Consider the following 23141-nt stretch of genomic DNA (forward strand, 5'->3'; position numbering starts at 1 on the left):
ATGAGATAATAACTGTAAAGTGCTTAGTACACACAGTTCCTAGCACATAGGAGGTACTTAATAAATGAGTGTTCCCTTACCAGTGTGACCTTGGGTAAGTGCTTCCTCTGCCTAGGCCTCAGTTTCCTCATCAGAGATGGTTGGGTTGGATACCATTCTCTCTAGGGCTACTTGTATCCTGACATCTCTGCTTGTGTGCCTTCTGTGAGTCTCAAGCTTCTTCATCTGTACGATAGGATAATACTGCTTTTGTGCTGACTTAACTTGGGTGTTGGGAAGATGGAACTTGGTCAGCCCTATAGGGGCTGACATGAGTCATTACATTATTAGCCCGTCCTGAGGGTGTGAGGGAGGAAGAGGATAGGACGGAGGGAACAGTGCTTTTCTCCACTGTTTGCACAGCAGGAATGAGACTCATAAAGGTTAAGTGACTTGCACAAGGTCACATAGCTACGTGGTCCAATAGGACCTTCCGAAATGTTTTGGTTTGTTGCCAATGAGGAAAACCCGCAGCTTTCTTTTCCTCTGCATTGTCAGTTGAATTAAAGGGGAGGGGGGGTCATCATCTGTCTTCTGTGCCAATCAGTGTGCTAGGTGTGAGCACCACAGAAACAAACACCAGTCAATCAAGAAACATTTGTCAAGTGCCTACTATGTGCCCACACTGCGTGCAAAGTGTTGGGGATCTAGACAAAGATGAAACAGTCCCTCAGAGAGATAGCATGTATATATGGGAAGGCTGCTGAGGGAGCCAGTGTGAGGGTGACCCGGTGGTCTCAGGCAATCTGTGGAGGTCAAGTCATGCTCACCTCTCCCTTAGATACATATCCCCACTCCATCACACCTAGACCTAGAGCTCAGAAAGGACCGATGCCATCCATCTTCCTAAGACTTGGGAAGGGTAGAACTGCTGCATTTTGAAAGCTGATTGAAGGGGTCCTGGTCACTTAAGACATTGTCCATCAGTGCTGCTGTGACTAGGGACGGATGAATAGTAAAGCTAAGCATCATATGCTTATATATGGGAGTATAGACAAGTGTAGACATGCAACTATAGACCAGGAAATTGCTTCTTGGGGAGAGGCTGATATGAGCCTTGGCTTTGACCCCCAAAGTACAGCAAACACTGGCCCTTGACAGATGCAGCAAACACTGGCCCTCTCCTGGACCGCCATGTTCATGGCACATTAGCGGCTCCAAGCTCCTGGTCCAAGCACTGACTAATGGTTTCAGAGAAGAAGATGTCCGTTTCTGGCCAATTCCATGAACAAGACATCTATCTAGTTCAACCCCCTTTATTCTACAGAGGAGGAAACTGAGGCACAGAGAGGTAAGGGACTTCTCACCTCAACAGAAACAAAGTTGGCAATCTTCAATAAATGCTTACTGTAAGTAAACTAGAATATGTTTAGCTTAGGAATCTCACAAATTTCATAATCATCCCTGGGAAAATAATAGAAACAAGAGATGGCCCAGATTTTCAGAGTTCTATTTCAGGGGTTTTCATTCTGAGGATGAGGTCATTGAGGGGAAGAGGTGTGCCAAGCTCACAGGGCTGGTTTGTGGCACTCAAGGCTCCTGTTCCAGATCACTGGCTTTTGATTTGGTGTTGGCTTTATTCTGGTAGGATTTGCTATCCTAAATGTGGACCGGCCATACTGTCCTTCACCCCTCAGTGCTTTGGCTGGTGTTTTCTATAGGAACTTTGAGATCTTTCTCAGCGGCACCAGCAAACCCCTCAGGAGGAAAGATAGCAGCCATGTGATGTTGGAAGGCAGCCCAGTCACCACCTTGTCATCTGATGCAGCAGGGCTTGGGACGGGGCTCAGACTCATTTCTTCATCTGTAAAATAGGGATCATAGTGACAACCACCTGCCAGGGTGGTCCCAAGGCTTAAATGAGAGAATGTGTCTGAGGTGTTCGGTCGGCCTTCCAATGCACTTCCTATTCCATCCGTGGCCCTGATGCTTAGCTTTACTATTCACCCGTCCCTAGTCACAGCAGCACTGATGGACGATGTCTTAAGTGACCAGGACCCCTTCAATCAGCTTTCAAAATGCAGCAGTTCTACCCTTCCCAAGCCTTAGGAAGATGGATGGCATCGGTCCTTTCTGAGCTCTAGGTCTAGGTGTGATGGAGTGGGGATATGTATCTAAGGGAGAGGTGAGCATGACTTGACCTCCACAGATGGTCTGAGACCGCCGGGTCACCCTCACACTGGCTCCCTCAGCAGCCTTCCGCTGCACTGACATTTTGCCAAGGACCGTCTAGTCAATCTGTAAGGTGGTGCCCAGAGGAGCAAGGTGTCCTTTAAATCCTGAGGTTTGGAATTGTGACCCAAGGAGGCTATTTTCCTTTGCTTCACTACCCATAGAATGGTAGTCAGGTCCAGGCTGTGTTAGCTTAACTGCCTTCAGAAAGGAAGGACACACACAGACATACACATGCGTGCACACAGTTACAGACAAACCGACACATACCCAGTAAGTTACAGACTTCAGTTACTAGTAGTCTTCTCATTCTAGTAAGTAGATTCGGTAAGTGGGGCTTCGCACAGCCATCAGATGGTGTTGTTCAGTTCTTTCAGTTGTGACTCCATTTGAGATACTGGAAGAGTTTGCCATTTCCTTCTTGAGCTCATTTTTACAGATGAGAAACTGAGGCAAACAGTGTTAAGTAACTTGCCCAGGGTGATACAGCTAGTATGCATCTGAGGTCAGATGTGAACTCATGAAAATGAGTCTTCCTGACTCCAGGCCTGGAACTCTCTCCACTGTGCCACCTAGCTGCCATAACAAAAAATAACAATAACAATAACAATAACTAGCATTTATATAGTGCTTTCAGATTTGCAAAGTGCTGTACAAATATTTCACTTTATCCCTGGGAGTTAGGTGCTGTGATTATCCCCATTTTAATTTTTTTTAAATGTTTTTAAAATTTTATTTATTTATTTATTTATTTTTAGTGAGACAATTGGGGTTGTGACTTGCCAAAGGTCACACAGCTAGTACGTGTCAAGTGTTGGCCAGATTTGAACTCAGGTCCTCCTGACTTCAGGGCCAGTGCTCTATCCACTGTGCCACCTACCTGCCCCCTCCCATTTTTATATTTGAGGAAATGAGGCAAGCAGGGCTTAGGTGAGGTGCCCGAGGTCACCCAGCTAACAACAAGAACCTTCCCTCTGGACTTGGGGGCCCTGGATATGAACCCCAGCTCTTGTCCTGAGGGTCTCCTCATAAGAGAACCTGGTTACATCTGTAACCCAAGACAAGGCTCTTCTCCATCTGAGTTTTCATTTCTTTCTCTTTCCTTTGAAGGGGCTAATGTGGACACTGAGGTCCAGTTCTCTGCTCTGTTCCCTTGGTATTGGTAGAAATGCTGCAAATGTGGCTTTCTCACCTACCTCGGTTTCCTTTCATCCTCTCACCCCTAGAATGCACTGACGTTCCTCCCCTTTACCCTCCTTGTGCCTCTAACCTGGTTCATGTTTTTAGTTGCTTTTTTTTCAAGGAGAAAAATGAACACACAAAACTCTACAAAACTCTCTACTTTTCAAAAACTTTCCCCCCAAATCCACTGTAACTAAAAAGTCAGGACAAACGACTTCTCTTTTCACAGCCTCAGGTTACTCATCTGTAAAATGGGGATAATAAATACTTGGACCTAAACTATGGAGTTACAGTGAGGCTCAAACAGAACAATGTCGATAAGGTTATCATCCTCTAGCTCCGCTTCCTCCTCCTTCTCCTCCTAGTTCTCCTAATTCTGCTTAGAGTTCCTACATTTTCTGAAGAGACTGTCACTTGCCCTCAGATGACCCCTTCTAATACTTCTTACCATTCCTGAGCATCTCTGGCATTTCCATTTTTCTAAAGCAAGAGGATGATCCCCTTTCAGATCATTTGGAAGTGTGCTGAACTGAGCCGTGTTACTCTGCAAACAATCTCCCCAGTAAGATGGCTGACTGACTCTGTGTGTCCAGTTCTCCCAAGTACAGAGATGGACAACCTTTGTGTGACTGTTTCATTACAGGGAGCCTATGCTATATGGTATATTGAGAAGTCAACAGAAGGAAAACGTGTGCTCCTATAAAAATCCTGCTGCCCTAACCATTCTCCAAATTCATATAAATGGCACCTCAGCCTTCTTCCCAGAGAGAGGCAGGCAGCTCTTTTTAAACACAGAGTGTAGAGGTACACCTAATGCTAGCAAAGACCATGGCGTGGAGCCAAGAAGACAAATGTTTTAATTGATTGGCAGCGTGGATTTCACACAGATGGAAAACGCTGAAACCAAGCTCCATCATTTCTGGAGCTGTGAGAGTAGCAAGTTATTGGGGCATCAGACTTAAAAGTGGCTGCATGGGTCAGTATCCTTGCTTTAACAGCTGGCTTCCTCTTTATCCCTTATTAGCCTCTGTGACAATTCAGAGAAAAGAGCTTCATCCACCCATACACAAGGCCAGTAGGAAGATCAGGACGAGAACCAATCCAAGCCAAGCAGCCATGCTGCATTGGAATGGTGCAAAGGAGAGGAGTTGGTGGGGGAAGTTTGCTCTCAGACCTTACGGGTGATAACTAACCACCCATAAAAAGGCTAGATGGCGATTAAGTGATCCCCCCACTTCTGGGAGCCATCCAAAATGGCAAATTTAGACCTGCATAGGTATTGGTTAGCGAACCTCTATAAGTGAGCTGGTCTTGGACTAGTTCTCTTATGAGGAGACCTTCAGGAAATATAAGTGAGCTGGAGAGCACTGTTTTGGCACAGACAAAATAGGCCTTTCACCGAGTCAGTTCCACATGTTTTGGCATTGGGAGGGGATGATGGTGACTTGGCAGTGTGACGGGCAATAGCTTGCCAGAAGCTCAGTAGTCCCTAAACACTTAGTCATTGGGATTCCCATGCTTCTTTGAACCAGGGAATAATCTTGAAACACCAGATAACTCAGGGACACAATACAAATCTGGAGTCAAATGAATCTTAGTATTCCAATTTTAGGGGTTGAACCAGTTAACATGTTTTTTTTTTTTCTTTTTTAAATCTGTCTTAGGCAGAGTTGATTCCCACTTTGGTTTCGGGCTGTGTTTTGTCAAGTTTATAGACTCAATCTAATCCAGCAATCATTTAAGCACCTACTATGTGCAAGGCACCATGCCAAGTGATGGAAAGACAACACTCTAAAACAGCCCCTGCCCTTGAGGGGTTTACATTTTACTTGACAGACTAGACTCTCTTCAGCTAGGCTGATGATGATGATGACAATGGTGTGTGTATGTGTGTGTGTATGTGTGTGTATGTGTGTACACACATACATATATGCACATGTGTATTATGTATGTGGATATGTATATTTCATTCCCCTTATCCAATGACAAAAAAACATTCTTTTTTTCCATTCAGAACATTAAATATACAAGGATTCCAGGAGAGGCTCACTCCCAGATTGTTTCTATCTGAATTCTGTTGAAAAGGATGAGAATTAGATAATAGAGGTCACACCACCACCAATAATAATATGATAACAAGCTTTTGGCTGAGAGCTTATTCATGTATCGCAAATCTAGGAAAGACTCAAGTGTAAAGAGAAAAGTAGAATATTTGATGTCCACATTTAATATATTTCCTATTTTAAACATTCCACAAACACAATGATGTCAAAACCAATTGACATAGAATACTGCATTTCCCATGAATCCCCTTTAAGCCCATTATTATTGCGCTCAGCTCAAAGCCCATTGTCATCCTTCTCAACAGAAATGAGTGTGGCTTCCAAGTAAAACAAGTAGGACTCACCTTAAAATATTGTACTGATTGCTCAATGCCTCAGGATGACAGCAAATGATATAGCTTCACTAAGAAACAAGTCCAATCATTTCATCTCACAGAAGAAGCCTTTTCCAATTAAAAAAAAAAGACTCTGGAACTCAACAAGTATAAAATGAACACAAATAAAAACCAAAGATTGAATGCTTTGGGCTTAAATCCAGAGGACACATTGGACCAATGCATAAAGGTGATATTTGGAAATACTTTGGTCTTTTCCAAGCAAACACATCAATCTTAAGTCTGTCAGAGAGAAAACTGAAGCTGTGTCTGTTGACCTAGTGGCATCCTGAAGTCAAAACCCAGTGGAAAGAACACTTTCAGTGTAATTCATAGCTCCAAACACCAGTTTTAACCTCAATGTATGGAACAATAAAATAGACAGCAATGGTTACTATAACAACAAGGATCGTCCCTCAAACAAAACAGAACAAAACAAAACAGTATTAATGAAGTATAGGGTCCATTATCCCAAGACAGCTATAGAAAGATGAGCAGTTTTTTAACAAAAAGGCAGAAGATGGTTGATAATACCAGGGAACGTTTTAAACACATCAAACACTTGAAGAAATATATGACCTTAATATTAATGATCTTAATATAAAAAAAAAATTAGAAGAGAAGCAGATCGTACACTTCTCATAGCTATGAGTAGGGGCTAATTGATTCTTTACTAACCAAAGGATAGAGACAATTGCAAAAGATAAAATAACTTTTATTACATGAAAAAGAAATGTTTTTGGAACCAAATGGACACCATTTCAGAGAGCAACAAGTACATGCCCCAGAATTTCTCCAATGCCACTCATACTGGTTACCTTCAGAGATAGCCTATGAAATGGCTACAGTCCAAGAGGGGATGCAAAATGTCCTCCATGGGCAAAAACCACATGGACTCAGCCAACAAAATGCTGACAGCAAACCCGTGAACAAATGGCTGAGTCACACAGACTTGGTTACAGCGATGGGGGTTCTATGATATTACTATAAGATCAGGTCAACCCCACCAGAAAGAAAGTGCAGAAGGAGCACCCGATCAATCCAAATTGATTGACTTATATAGATTGTTCAAGGAAACGGTAGACACTATGTAGCGTATCACTGGAGATTTCAATCCATTAAAACCTACTTCATAATCTGATCAAATGGCCACAATGGTAAACCAGAAGCTGTCTGTCCTTCATAAACTGAGTCACCAAATCCCCATGTGACAAAGGCCAACCCCTGACAATTTGGGGCACAGAACAAATAAATTGCAGTGAAACTGGAGCACTACCATGTCAAAAATGTTACTTACAAACATCCAGAAAAAAACATCAAAACATTTTAGAACTATGTTTTCGATAGATGTTGCCACTCTGAATATTCAACTTCCAAACTACACAGAATGAAGAGCTTGTAAATCATAGAGACTTAAAAGAAGAGAGCAAAACTATGTGTGAATAGGCCTCCATATACATATGTATGTATATTTAGGGGTGTGTTTGTGTGTGTGTCTATACACACACACATAGATATTAGAGTACATACACACACACATACATATATGCCTATAACAATAGTAATAATATAATGAGGGCAGCTAGGTTGCACAGTGGATAGAGCATGGGCCTTGGAATCAGGAAGATATCCTGAGTTCAAATCTGGCCACAGATTCTTACTAGCTGGGTGACCCTGGACAAGTCATTTAACCCTATTTGCCTCAGTTTCCTTATCTGTAAAATGAACTGGAGAAGGAAATGACAAACCGCTCCAGTATCTTTGCCAAGAAAACCCCAAAATGGGGTCATGGAGAATTGGATGTGACTGAAACAAGTCAACAACAAAAAATGATAGAATGATTATAATATAATCATGAGTTTTAAATTGAGAGCTTATTCATGTAAGTATATATATGTGTGTATACTCTATAAATAGTTGAAGAGGAACTTGACCCAGGACCATATCCACCCAAAATCCATTAAATATAAGATAAGGAGATTGAGGAACCCTAGCAGAAAACCATCATTATAATGATAGTTCCTATTTATAGGGTTTACAGAGAGCCTCTCCTTCCACTGGCCTGACGAGCCATGCCAAGGTATCACATCGACAGTGTAGAAGAATTGGATTTCACTGTGAGTTCCTTGATTCTAGCCCTGGAAGAGAGGACTGGTCACAGAGCATTTGGGGAAGGGATGGAAAGTACTAGAGAGCCTTCCGTGGCCAGAAGCAAAGTCCTGTTCCTCCCTCCTCTGCCTTTCTCAGTTGTTGTTCTCTCCAGGCCTGGATCCCTCCAGGCCCATTATCCCCAGAACTGGTACTTTTTCTGCCATGTCGAGTGCCCTGGGCATGCTTCACCTGGGGTATTCTAATACCCACTGTGTGATGTTGGTGGCATGCTGCTAGGCCTCCATGGGTTTGTAGAATCAGACTGGGAGCTAGGCCTGAGAACCAGCTACTGGGGACCTTCAAAGCCACCTCATCTCCATCCCTTCTTCTCATTTGAACAGACATCTCCAAATCTGACCTCCCTCCTGCTATACTGTAGCCCTTCATTTTACAGAAGAGGACACTGAGGCACAGAAAAACAATGATTTACCAAAGGTCCTGCATCTACATAGGAAGAAGCAGAACCAAGATTCGATCCCAACCCAGGGCTTCTCCCGTTGTGGAATGCCACCTTCCTCACTGCTCTCCAGAGGAGAGCCAGTTTACTGGGGCTGGAAGGGAAGCATTGAACAAACCTCACACAATCTCTGGGCCCCTCTGGGGAAGCTGGTAGGCCACACCCCTTTGCTTTCAGCTGTCTATTTATTATCCTTTTCTTTCTCCTCTCCCCTCATCCCCCTCCCCCCAGGGCTGTGGCCACATGTGCTCTTTCTGAATCTGGGCAGGATCATGGTTGGGATGGGATGGGCGAGAGGGGGAGGAGAGCAGCTGTGGAGCCTGGGGAAGTGACTGGCCTGCCGTAATCATGTTTGGCAGGTCAAGGGTGAGACTTAGCCTGAAGGGATTTGTCCAATGCCCCAGGGCGAGCAGAGCACTTCTAATCCTGTCCAGATGTTTCCGTTCTCCTCAGTGCATAAGTTACATTCAACATACAAATCCTGTGTGCTGGGCTTGGTGCTTGGTCACTGACTGATTGGGAATTCAGGATTTCTTATAGAGCCCCGTCGCTCCGGGCTATCGCTCCTGTCTGTTTCAAATAGACCAAACCTTTCCGCACTGGTTTGGATAGGAAGGCTTCCTTCATGTCACTTGTTCTCGCAATCATTTTCGAGAGAATTGTAAACTTCATGGAACCCAGCTGAGCCCACGTACTTTGTGCCGCTGGCTTTCAGATCCTGCTTCCGCTCATCTCCAAATGACCAAGTCTGATTCTACAAACCCATGGAGGCCTAGCAGCATGCCACCAACATCACACAGTGGGTATTAGAATACCCCAGGTGAAGCATGCCCAGGGCACTCGATATGGCAGGAAAAGTACCAGTTCTGGGGATAATGGGCCTGGAGGGATCCAGGCCTGGAGAGAACAACAACTGAGAAAGGCAGAGGAGGGAGGAACAGGACTTTGCTTCTGGCCACGGAAGGCTCTCTAGTACTTTCCATCCCTTCCCCAAATGCTCTGTGACCAGTCCTCTCTTCCAGGGCTAGAATCAAGGAACTCACAGTGAAATCCAATTCTTCTACATTGTCGATGTGATACCTTGGCATGCCTCGTCAGGCCAGTGGAAGGAGAGGCTCTTTGTAAACCCTATAAATAGGAACTATCATTATAATGATGGTTTTCTGCTACACTCACTCTGGTTAGCTACAAGCCCCTGTGCAGCTATGTACTAGGGGAAAGGAAATGTATTATGGAAATCCCCACCCCCACCGCAGGATGACTCTTAGAGCATCATCAGATTGGGTTGGGAGGGGGTGCCTTCAGCAAAAGTGGGACCTCAGAGATGAGGAGTCATTGATAAGATCTGTCAAGGGATGAGTGGATACTGGGCCTTTGACCTCAGGGATGTATTTTCTCTGATATCTCTAGTGCTTGACCAATGGGGCTGAGGCTCATTCCAAATAAAATGGACATTAATATGTGGTGTTTTGGGGGCGTCGTCTGGGCCTCTCAGTTGCCTCCACAGTTACTCCCAGGCTTTCATCTGTGATGGCAATCCTCCTAAAAAAGGGTGAGATCACCATAATTCTGGTAGGTAGATGCCATTTTGTTCCCCATTTGTATAGGTGGGCTTGCCCAGGGGCCACATTCGAAAGCAGTCTTCTTGACCCCAAAGCACCATCTAGCTTCCTGTAAATTTTGTCTCACTGAAACCTCCACTCAGTTGCTACTGGTTCTGATCCCCGTGGCCAAGCAGGGAGCAAAATGATCCCCTTTGCACACGACAACCTGAAAATACCCGAGTTCTGTTACCACACTCCTCTCCTCACCACCCCCACCTTCAAGTCAGCCCTTCCCCAGGCTAACTCCCCTGGTGCCTGGCTTCAGATCCAAACAGTTCTTCGCCTGCCTTGTTGTGTTGTTGACTTGTATTTGGGCCCCCACAGTTGAGCATTGTGCCTGGTGCTTAGTGTAGGGACTTTAGAAATGCTTGCCATCAGGCCCCGCCTCCTCATTTTACAAATACAGGCACTAAGCCCCAGAGAAATTAAGTGATGGGCCAATAACAGAGGCAGTGTTGGAATCCAGGTTTTGAATTGAAATTTGAAATTGAAAGCTTGTTTCACTTCGAAGATTAGATTTCTGTCATTTGAGGGAGCTGGTATAAACAGGTTTATGAATGGGATACCCAGGAACCTCCCTTTGCCCCGCCCAGAGGGGGAGGAGAGAGGCCTCCCGCCACTGCCCCGCCCCTCCACCTTCTTGTGTTTAGTGTGACTGATTTAGCCTGAGGGGAACCAGCCTGGTTCCTTTATAAAAACACAATTCTGATGTAGACTAATAACGCTAAGACTCTGAGCTCTCTTAATCCCTTCTGGCTCTCTCGGAACCTGGGAACCTTCTCATTCCTTGGGGGAAAGGCTGTCTCTCCAGATTAGCGTTGTGTCTTCCACCTACTGGGCACTTAGTAAATGATTTTACATTGATTGATTGAAAAGTTGAATTCTATTTTTAACTCCGATAATCACTGACCAGCAGGCAAAATGCTGGACAGATGCCATGTGGAAATGGGGACACTGGTGCAGTGAAGATGCAGAGGAGGCTTGGTTTCTTTTGTGTGAGGGTTGCATTATTCCCAAGAGATCATTCTCCAACACTCTTATTTAAAAATATAATTAAATATACATTTGTATTATTATCTTTTTGTTTTCCCACCATCTAAATTTCCTTCTGTGTTTCTTCCACTCCCAGAGGGTCAGCCCATAGAACAAAGAATTTAATCCCCTCTTTTTCAATGTTGAAATGGAAAATTTCACAGATTTGGGCTGATTTGGGCAGCCTCCCTCAATGAATTGTTGTCAAGAGTTGGTTCATGACCTCAGTCTCTTGATTTCCACCTCCTCTGATTCGAGGGAGCTCTGAGAAATACCTACCTTTGTCTCTTTGTTCTTGCAAAATGCATATACTTTAGAGGATAACTCTGGGAGGGAGGGAGATGCCCTGGGGGAGAGTGCTGCATTTGGTGGTTTCCTGGCCCCCAGGCCAACTTTCTCTTCACTACACCCTTCCTCCCTCAGCCCCAGCCTCCTGTCAGAACTGCTAGGAAATCAGCCCTGGGCTGCTGAGCACCCCTACCCATGAATCCATGGGGTGTGGGGTGGAGAGCTCCCTTCCCACAGATTATTCTAAGGTATTAGGCCACTGTCTTTTCTCTGGGCCTCTGTATAATGAAGAGGTTTCCCTAGATGGCCTCTAAAACTCTTCCTGCCCCAATAGCCTGTGAGTCTGAATGGACTTCTCAATGTCCTTCCAAATCTGCAGACGTAGAAGTTTAACCAGTGGAGAGAGTGCTGGACTTGGAGTCAGGAGGACCTGAGTTCAAATCTGACCACCAACACTTAGGTGGCCAAATATGGCAAGTCACCTAAATCCTTGCCAGTCTCATTGTCCTCATCTGTAAAAGAAAGATGGTAATAGCATTTACCTCCATTATCAAATGAGATAATATTTGGTGAACCTAAGTGAACTGAAAAGTGACCCCCACCCCTGTTATTGTGATTCTATTATGCATTCCTCTGTGCTGAGTGCAAATAGAGGATTAGGCCTCTAGCTTCAGTCATCCGGGAAGGCAGAAATTCCTTCTCTTCCCACATCACTCCCTGTGAACAAAGGAACACTTGGGGTTCTTCTTAAACAACAACAAAAAAAGCTAAAAATATGGCAATCAAATATATATAAAGCAACTCATGAAATTTAATCTGTATAAATAATGTATATGTTATCTATGTGTATGTATATATACATATACACACTGTTTCAGTCATCTCTGACTTTTCTGTGACCCCATTTGGGATGCTCTTGACAAAGGCGCTGTAGTAGTTTGTCATTTCCTTCTCTCCAACTCATTTTATGGATGAGGAAACTGAGGCAAACAGAGTTAGTCAGGTGACAGCTAGTAAGTGTCTGAGGCCAGGTTTGAACTTGGGACCATGAGTCTTCCTGACTCCAGACCAGACATTCTATCTACTGTGCCACCTAGCTGGCCCATATACACTATATAATGTATATTATATATAATTAATATACAGTCTTAAATAGATTATCTCATAAGTAATATAATTATAATATACAATATTATATATAATAATACAATACACAATGATTTATAATATAGTAATTATATTACTATTCAGGACCCTGTGATTATTATTATATGGAGAAAAGAGGAAAACAGAGTGTGAATGTGTTTCTTTAACTCAGGAGTTTGGGTGGCGTTCTGTTTGAATATCCTTGCTCCTGAGGGATTTCTGCTCACTGGGGGCAACCAAGAGAGATGTCCCAGTGAGTGGAAGGGCCACTGATCTTTAAGCCACTTAATCTTTTTCTGCCTCGGTTTCCTCAAGTGTAAAATGAGGATGACAATAATAACACCTGCTTCATAGGGTTGTTGTGAAGACCAAATATATTTGTCAAGCACCTAGCATAGTACCCAGCATATAGGTGGAGCATAATAAATGCTTGTTCCCTTCCCCATCCCCATTTTCAGAGTCCAGCCTGCACCTGGACCTTGTTGTCCTTTTTGTGCCTAGCATGATGTAGGGCTGAGTTTTGAATTATTTTAAATCGAAAGGTCATATAGAGGCAAATGAAGAATTAGTCAATTCACTTTTGGAAAAACCCAAGTAATAGTGGAGATTTGGAGCAGCTGAGGATTGAGGTGCTCATTTTTTGGTCATTCTTGGCCTCATAGTCATAGCTCTGGAAGGGAAAAGAATCTTAAAAAGTCATTTAGTCCAACTGCCATATTTTACAGTTTGGCAAGTTGATACCTAGAGACATTAAGTGTCCAAGATGGCATAAAGTTGGGATTTGAACCAAAGGCTTCCAATTCCAAACCCAAGGCTCTTTCCCTGACCTCTTCAACATTCTTTTCAAACAGAAACATTGGAAATTACCATGTAAATATGAGTGGCCAAATTTTCTGCTTCTGTGGCCACCGAATACAAGTAAGAGATGGGCCCCAGAGAGACAGAATCACAGAGCTAGAGAGCTGAAAGAGACTTCAGTGTCATCTATTTAGTCCAATATGTGAAAGGAATCCTGATTATGATATGCCAATCCATTCTTCACTCCTAGACTTCAGTTTGAGGTATCTACCTCCTGAGGGGGGGAGCCAAAGATTCTAGGTTTGAATCCTGGCCCTACCACTTCTTACCCAGGGGACACTGGGCAGACCACCTCAGTTTCTCATCTGTTAAACAAGGGTGTTGGGCTCCTTGGCCTCAGAAATTCTTTCTGGCTATAACCTCTGGGGTTCCAAGGCAGTCATTCAACTTTTGGTTTGTAGGTTCCTCAAAATACCACGTTAACAAGCATGTGTGTTTATTGTCTTTAGTGGTCTAATGTGAGAATATGTATTCTAAATATATTAATATGTATAATGACACATATATTTGGACATGGCCAAGGTAGAAATTTGTTTTGCGTGACTGCTCATTTGTTTAAAAGAATAGTTTCATTTCTCCCTTTTTTCCCCTATGGGGAAGGAGGTAAGGAGGGGGGAAAAAGAATATTTGGTTGTGGGAAAAATAATTAAAAATATATACCTGCCTATCTGTGGAGGGTAGCCAGAAGCAGCTTGTGGTATCATAAATGATTCATGCTGACAAATGGGATGCACATTTTCCTGCCTATATTACTCTAATACTGGACTGTTCCATTAAACTATGAGCTCTATGAAGGCAGGGGTTATCTTTCCCTTTTGGATCTCGTGTGCTTAACATAGTAGTAGATGCTTAATCAATGCTTATTGTTGACTGCTATTTTCCCCCTGCTGCAAGTGGTCTGTCGATCTTTTTAAAACCCCATCGGGCATATATCTTATCTTCATGTTGTAACCAAATAAAATTGAGACAGTGGGAGATCATAAGAGAATGGGAGAGAATGCTAGCATTGCTCATAAAGAATGTCTGAAGATAGGAGTCCCATGCTTCAATGGGTTTCCATCATTATTCATTAGTATCTTTGGTCCTTTCTGCTAAACAGTCATACACAAAAACAAATCCCTAAAACACGCTGGGATGACTGAGGTGTTATTTGCTTTCCTGTCCCAGCCAGACCACACATACCCCTAGGGTCTCTGATCATCTCCCACAAAGGCTTGAGCTATCTTTCTTTTCATTTTTGAAATGAGATCAGACACACAACATGTAGTCATTGTAGCTTTTTTTTTCCTTTTAAGATGCCCTGACAGTTTTGTTCATTGGTGAGAAACTGGGTGAGGGTAGTGCCTACACATCCCTTGGTACAGATCATGAAGTGAAAATGCATGTGAAAAGTTGTATTGGCCACACATATGCCTCCACGGTGAGTTCATTGCTGGCTGTTTCTAGCTAAACCCTTGGCAGATCTCCTTTGATATGAAATGGCTTCTAAGAGCTATTTGAAAGGAACTGCCAAGTTAAAGAGAAGTTTCACAGTCAATCTATAAGCATTTAATAAGTGCTTACTGTGTGCAGAGCAAAACCACAGCTCTTTGTCAGTGAAGATGGAAGCATTTTCAGCCAAAGCAGAACTAGTGTTTGAGGAAAAGTGTGGAGGTCACCAATGAGGCTGAAGTCATCTGTTGATAATGAACACGTGTGTGCATGTGTGTGTGTGTGCATGTGCGTGTGGGCCCCCTTTGTAAGAAACAGGGCAGGCCAGGCTTGTGTCAGGCTGTAGCTTTGGCAATATGTGGTGGTTATTCTGTGTTGAATTATTGTCTTCAGAAGAATCATGTTAACATTTGTGAATTCTCTTTGAGCCCAATATTGCCCTCTGGTGTCTGGATAAGGATGGTTTCGGGGTGATGGGTCTTGGCAGGGTTAGGAGTTCTGGTTTTCCAGGTCTGACTCTCTAGTCTCTGGGTGTGTGACTCAGCATAAGTCACTTAAAGTCTTTGAACTTCAAAAGCTTCATCAGAAAAATGGAGAAAACAGTCCAGGCCCCATTGGAGGGTTTTTGTGAGGTTACAGTGTGATTACAGATAGGGAATTGCTTTTGAAAAGAAATGTATATGTGAATACTTGGATGGGGCTAGGATCCAACAGAAACCTAAGGAAACATTTAATTAGGAAAAATGAATAGGTGTACGGGGAAAGCACAGTGTTCCCAGCCTTTGGTTTAGATTGTTGCCTATCTCTCTGCCCCCTTCCTGTTCAACTCTTGTCAATGGGCTCCAATTTGTGTGCTGTTTGTTTTTCTCTAGATCTCATGAATGACTAGAGAACACTAGCAGGCCAGCAGTTAGCTATCCCTTGCTCTTCCTATGTGACCGACTCACCTCTTTTCCTTGGCATTCATCTCTCTGATGACATGACTTCACTGCCTTTTTTTTTTTTTTACTAACAATATTCCACATCTTCCTTACTCTCTCCCCACATCACTCCATTGACCTTTGCATGACCACATCATTTCTAATTTGCTTGAACATAAATTGTTGTTACTAAGTCGTTTTAGTTGTGTCTGACTCTTTGTGACCCCATTTGGAGTTTTCTTGGCAAAGACACTATGAGTGGTTTACCATTTCCTTCTCCAACTCATTTTTACAGATAAGGAAACTGAGGAAAACAGGGTTAAGTGACTTGCCCAGGGTCACATAGCTAGTAAGTGTCTAAAACTGGCTTTGAATTCAGGTCCTCCTGACTCCAGGCATGGCACTCTATCCACTGTGCCACCTTGCAAGCTATATGGGATTCAATCTCTTGTCACATCAGAAATTGACCTTGGAGTTGCTTGACTGCTGGTAAAATTACAAGGACATATTAGTACAGGAGACTAAATCAGAGAACACTGAGTTCTCCTTGTATTTTCCAGACTCAGATCTCAGGCCCTAATTTGACTTCCATTTCTAGATAATTGAAAAGCTATATTTAAGTAAATCAACTCACCAAAGCATTTTCCCTTTCACTGTGTCTAGAGATGATGAAGATGATGTTGATGATGATGATGATGATGATGGTGGTGGTGATGATAATGATGATGATGGTGGTGATGGTGGTGATGGTGGTGATCGTGTGGATAATGATAAGGTTTTCCATCTGTGTCTTCTTTTTTAGCTGCCCCTCCCCGATTGAAAGAGATGAGGAATCAGGAGTCAGCTGCTGGCTCGAAGCTGGTGCTTCGGTGTGAGACCAGCTCAGAGTACTCCTCTCTCAAGTTCAAGTGGTTCAAGAATGGGAGTGAATTAAGTCGTAAAAACAAACCACAAAATGTCAAGATACAAAAAAAGCCTGGGTGAGTATGCTGCATGCATCATGAGAAGATGTGCTTAGAAAGAGTGGGAGGGTACCAAGCCACTATGTAAAATGGCTTTAGTCATGGCATAGTGAGTAGCGCCCAGGACTTAGAGACAGGAAGTCTTGAGTTCAAGCCATTCTTAGCTATTCACTAGCCCTAGGACCATTGGCCAGTAACTTTGCCACTTGGGCCTCAGTTTTCTCATCAGTAAAGCAAGATAGCCAGCCTCAATGGTCCCTTTGCCCTCTTGATCTACAATCCTATATAACATACATACATACATACACACACATATCCTTTGCATAAATTAATGTGTCACAAAGCACAGAATAGAAGATAGACTCTTTCCTTGTCTTGTCACTGACACTCACATCCTCATTCATAGTAAATACTGTACTTGGACAGCTGCTGGTGCAGTAGATAGAGCACTGGGCCTGGAGGCAGGAAGACCCTAATTCCAATGCAGCCTCAAACACTTACTGGCTGTATGACCTTGGGCAAGTCTGCTTCAATTTCATCATCTGTAAAATGGAGATAACCCCGGATCGTTGTGAGAATAAAATTAGATCAGATTTGTAAAACATGTTGTAAACTTTAATACACTATATAAACACTAGCTATTATTAGTATTATTCAGCTCAGTGAGAAAATTCAGGAGGAATTTCTTCTGTTGTTCCCTACAACTCAAACCTTTTTTTTTTTTTTTAAGAAAAATGAATAGAAGGGCTCTTTAGTGGTGTCTGGGAGGATTCTCTTTGATCTATCCAGTGACTGTCAGTACTGGAAATGAAAGTCTGCTCATCTCAAATGTGGGGGAGATATCTTCTGGGAGAGAAATGCATGCACGTTGAGTTCCCACCGACTGGGTGGGGCATCATCAACACTTTGAGGTTAAGTGGAGAGGCTGCAGCCTGGAACCTCATATATTCTGGGACTCTGGGCAAGACACTTAACCTTCTTCATCCTTAGTTTGTTCATCTGTAAAATGGGAAAATTGTTTTGGGACTCTAATGAGATGTCAAAGGCTATGCTAACATTAAAGTGCTATAGAAATGTGAGGTGTTATGATATGATAATAATAGTAATAATAAGTGACCTTTTTTTAATGTTGAAAATTTATTTCATTCCTTGGAATTTTTTTGTTATTCTCCATTCCTAGCCATAAGACTTTTAAGGAGAGATAAGTATTTCTTTAGATGGTCACATGATTGGATTAAGTTCAGTCTATGCAAACAAATAAATATTCCTAGTATTTTATGGTGGGGCTTGGAGTTGGAAGAATCCCAACTCTACTACCTGTGTGACCTTGGATAAGTCACTTCTCCTTAGTTTCTTCATCTGTCAAATGATGGGGTCTCACTAGATCATTTTCAAAGTCACTTCTAGATCTTCTCAAATGTTAGTGGCATGTAGTCTTTCAGGAAGGGAGATAGAGAGAGAGAGAGAGAGAGAGAGAGAGAGGGGAAGAGAGAGAGAGATACCAGAAAGAGAAACAAAGAGAGGAAGGTATGAAAGGAAAGAAAAGGAGGAAGGGACAAAGGGAGGCATCTCCCATGTATCCCAGACAACAAGATGCAGACTAATGAATAAGGTCTCTGTGCAATCCATCATACTCACATGCACTTTGGTCCTTGTTCCACAGGAAATCCGAACTACGCATCAGTAAAGCTACGCTCGCTGACTCCGGGGAGTATATGTGCAAAGTGATCAGTAAACTAGGTAATGACAGTGCATACGCCAACATCACCATCGTGGAGTCAAATGGTAAGTGATGGAGGTGGTGTTCTCTCTCTCCTCTGTATGTAATGGAGGTGCACAGATAAGCTTTTTAAATCTGGTGGCTGGTGGGGCACTGACATGGCTGTGCTCCTATTCCTTGAGAATCACGAGACAGCAGAGAGCCAATAGCTGAGTGTGTGCATGTGTGTGCATGTGTGTGTGCACATATGTGCATGTGGGCTTTGTATTTATAGGAAGGTTGGACCGAATGGCCCCCTTTTTCTGAGATGTGCCACAGGTAAGACACATAGACATGGTTTGGACAGCTTTATGAATAACTATGCTTTACATTTCCTTCATTTATTTTATTTTTAAAAATTCACAATCATTTCTTCTCCCCCTCCCACCCACCCTACTCCCAATTGAAAAGAAGAAGAAAAACAAAAGCTTTGCCCCAAAGAGACAGAGCCAAGCACAATATCCTTCTATGGACATTGGCTACATCCAAAACCTTATGCCTGATGTTACATCTTTAGTCCATCTCCTCTTTTAGGAGGTGGGTGGCCTGATTCAGCCCCATCCCCAAACTCAACTGAAGTACCCATTTCTACATGAGGTGTTTTCTGAACCCCTCCCCAGCTGCTATTTGCCCTCTTTATTCCTTACTCACATAGGAATGTGAGTTCCTTGAGGACAGGAGCCAGGAGCAGTTTCAATTGTCTTTCTGTATGCCCAGCACCTTGCACAAGGCCTGACTCATAAATAAGTGCTAAATAAATGCTTGTGGGCTGATTGATTTAATGGCTAGATGACTGTGAAGGGAAGCCAGGTTACTTAAGCTTCAAATTTGACACCATAGAGGCAAATGTGCCCCAGTTCCCATTGGTGATACATCTCTTTGGTCTCCTTTTGGCAATAAGTGATGGAATAAAGATGGAGCTCGGAATAATTGAAGTTGGAAGAAAAACTTGCAAAAGAGGCACAAATTAAATGCAATCTAATGAAAAACTTAAAAATTGTCAATTTTGAAAAATGAAATGAGTTGCCTTAAAAAGGCTAGGCTCTCCAGCACCAGAAGCCGGCAAGCAGGGCCTGGCTGGTCACTAGGTATGACTGTTGTTGGGAAATTTCTTGTTCAGCAACCCTCCTCAAACCTTTGTTTTGAGGGCCCAAATTCCCTTATGCTACTGTGTGTTCCTGGCTACAGAGTTACTTAGGGAAAGAGTCGAATGTGAGATGTAGAGGACATGAAGTCATTAAAATTGGGCAGCTGATTAGGAATGCATGATGTGGGTAGGACTCTCTGTCAATGTGATGCTGATAGTGCCTGGAGTCAAAACTGACCAATGAACATGAACGGGGGCTTCCTTTTCCATAATGGATGTCATTAACATTGACAACAAAAGAAAATCCAGTTAGTGTTTTATGACCAATTCTCACTGAAACCAGGCTGGCTCTTTGAAGGCACATTTCTAAATCTTTGCCCACCACCCATTTAATGTTTCATGCTAGATCCCATCATCCTGATCCTCACTCCTTCTCTCATTCCCACATCTTGAAGGACCAAGGTCTTTGGATGGAAAGAGTTGGCCACGGGGCAGCTAGGTGGCACAGTGGATAGAGCACTGGCCCTGGAGTCAGGAGGACCTGAGTTCAAATCTGGCCTCAGACACCTAACGCTCACTAACTGTGTGACTCTGGGCAAGTCACTTAACCCCAATTGCCTCGCATTAAAAAAAAAAAAAGAATTGGCCCCGCTCCAACATTCTCTGTAGCTCAGCACATCCATCCTTATGGATACAACTTATTGATGGCTCTGACCTGTGCATTCTGTGCTCTCATTACAAATGATCTAGAAGTCTGGGGAGCATGCAGAATGTGTGTTACAGGTGAGAGAGTGCTAGACTCCAGTTCAAATGCTGCCTCAGATGCTTCCTAGCTGTGTGACCCTGGGCAAGTCACTTCACTGATTTGAACCTCAATTTCCTCACCTGTAAATTAGGGACAATAATAGCTCCTGCTTCACAAAGTTGTTGTGAGGAACAAATATGGTGACATTTGCAAAGTGCTTTGCAAGCCTAAAAGACTAGATGAGTCACTTATCGCCATTGTGGGGCTATTGGTAACTTCATAGGATTGTATATCTAGATCTGGGAGGGACCCCAGCATATCTAGTTGTATCAATTTTATATATGAGAAGTTAGAGACAAGCAGGATATGTGACCTGCTCAAGGTCACACAAGCCAAAAGAGCCAGAAATGAGATTTGACCTCAGGTATGAGGAATACAAGATCAGCACTTTTCTCTCTACTGTGCTATTGCCTATAAGCTCCTTGAGGTCAGGATCTCCTTTAAGAAGATCTTCATTTACCCTTTGATAAATACATAAGGGCAATTCCAAAGCTTTGGCACTGGAAAAAGAGACACAATAAAAAGGCTTTCAAACAAGTCTAGAAATTCTGGCTTTTTGAAAGACTCTGAAGGTAGACATGCAACTATTGACTCATCTTCTATTCAGTGTCTTCTAGGGTTTTACTGGTAAATATAGTTTAATAAGCATTTATTAATCCCTACTAGATGTCTTTGGTTATTGTCCTTCATTCTCAGAGGACCAAAATGACATCGCTATGCTGGAGTCAAGTTCCAGTGTGTCCGACTGTGGCTGATCAGACCAATACGAGCTCGGAATGCTGTACCGCAGGTTGGGTACAAATAGTCCATGTGAACATTTGGGGTGGATTCTCTAAATTTGTGCATCTCGCACAAAGACTAGATGTCTAAGACTGTGCTAGAATCTGAAGACATGAAGACAACACTAAAACAATACCTACCAGAGGAAGAATCCATTGGCTGAACAGCTGGGCAGCTCGTAATACAGCAGCTGTTTGATTTGTGAGGATTAAGATAGGAGAGAAGCCCAGAGTGACAGAATTTAAGATTTTAATGGGATCTCAATGGTCATCTTGTCAAACTCTTGCCTGAAAAAAATCTCCACTACAATATAGCCCCCAAACCCCTGCTTGAAGACACCTAAGGAGGGAGCTGAGCACTGAGGGCGCCCATTCCACTTTGGGATGGCTATAATGGTCAGAGAATATTTCCTGACCTCTAGTGGAAGTTTGCTTCCTTGTAGCTCCCAGCCATTGTTCCTGATCCTGCCCTTCAAGGAGGCTGTCTAGGTTCAGCTGTATAAGCCACAGCAAGTTTCAAGGACACCACAAGAAAAAGAACAAGCCTAGTACCTTTTCCACCTGGTAATCCCTCAAATGCTTGAATCCAGCTGTGATACCCACCCTGAGTCCTCTCTACACTAAACACCCTCCATTCCCTCAACCCATATTTATTGACATGGATTCAAGTCCCTTCATTATTCAGATTGCCCTGCTCCAATCACTTACCTGCTTATAAGCATCGTTAAAAAAATGACACTCACTACTGGGCATGGTCCACCAGATGTAGTCCAGGGAGAGCAGACTACAGAGGGATGATAACCTCCTTATTCCTGGAAACTTTAATTCTCTTAGGGCATTTTAAGATTACATGGCATTAATTTAATCTGCCTTATCTTACTGAAGACTCATAGAGCTTGCAGTCCATTAAAACCCCCAGATCTTTTTTTTTCAGACAAGCTATTGTCTAACCATGTCCCTCTCTTATCCTTGTAAAGTTGAGTTCTTGGACCTACACAATACTTTGCATTTATCTCCACCAAATTTTGCTCTCTTAGATTCAGCCCAATACTCTAGGCTGTTGAGGTGGTTTCAATCCTGACTCTGTCATCCTCTGTGTTAGCTATCCCTCCTAATGGTGTGTCATCTGCAAATTTGCTGAGCGTATTCTACGTGTCATTATCCAAGTTATTGACAAACAATGTGAAACAGAACAGAGCCAATCACAGACTCCCTTGAGCATTTTCCTGGAGACCTCCTGCCAAATTGATATTGAACCTTTAATGACTTCTCTTTGAGACTTACCATTTGAACAGTCCAGAGATTCTCTAGTTGCATTATTGTCTATTCCACATTGCTCCATCTTCTCCATAAAAATAAAATGAGCTATTTTTTCAAAACCTTCCCCAAATTCTAGGTAAACTAGATCTTAAATCATTTCTCTAATCTACCAGGATAGTAACCCTATACAAAAGGAAAACAAGGTTAGCCTGGCATGACCCATTCTCACTGAAGCCATGCTAGTTTTTTGTAGGCACATTTCTAAATATTTACCAACCACCCATTTAATGATCAATTCTAAAACTTTCCTAGGAATCCAAGTCAATGGCCTATAGTTTCCAGACTTTTCTTGTTCTCTTCTCTCTCTTTTTTTAAAGGAATATGTTCAGAGGGGGGGCATGTGGGGTGGAGGGGAGGTGGGAAACCATAGTTTCCCTTCTCCTTTTTTTGGTCTCTTCCATTTTTGTCTATGATCTTTCCATTTTAATTGGCACTGTCTCAGCATTCACATTTTCCAATTCTTTGAGGACACAAAGATGTAGTTCCTTTGGGCCAGATGAGTTGAATTCATTACAGATAGCTCAGGGCTCTCTTATTATCTCCTTCTTACTATAGGGTAGCATCTCCCCATTGGCCATTTTGGTTCACTCCTACCTTGTCCAAAGGCCATTTTCCCTAGTGCAGAAAACAACCAAAATGAGGTCTGGGCAGCTCTATCTTCTCTCTGTTTTCACTTCTTGCCTCATTCACCCACACAGAAATCTTAGACCTT

The 23141-nt window shown here is 43.0% G+C and overlaps 1 protein-coding gene across 4 annotated transcripts in view; it reads left to right on the forward strand.

The window, feature by feature from the left end:
* Positions 1-23141, forward strand: part of NRG1 (neuregulin 1) — a 792976-nt gene that overhangs the window by 592565 nt on the left and 177270 nt on the right. For all 4 annotated transcript variants that reach the window (XM_027853664.1, XM_027853666.1, XM_027853665.1 and 1 more), the window contains exons 2-3: positions 16520-16697; positions 18343-18464. In XM_027853664.1, coding sequence (XP_027709465.1) covers positions 16520-16697; positions 18343-18464 — 300 coding nt within the window. The remainder of the gene's footprint in view (positions 1-16519; positions 16698-18342; positions 18465-23141) is intronic.

The sequence above is a fragment of the Vombatus ursinus genome, unplaced genomic scaffold (genome assembly GCF_900497805.2).
Source record: "Vombatus ursinus unplaced genomic scaffold, bare-nosed wombat genome assembly UNPS02010193.1, whole genome shotgun sequence".
Lineage (NCBI taxonomy): Eukaryota > Metazoa > Chordata > Mammalia > Diprotodontia > Vombatidae > Vombatus > Vombatus ursinus.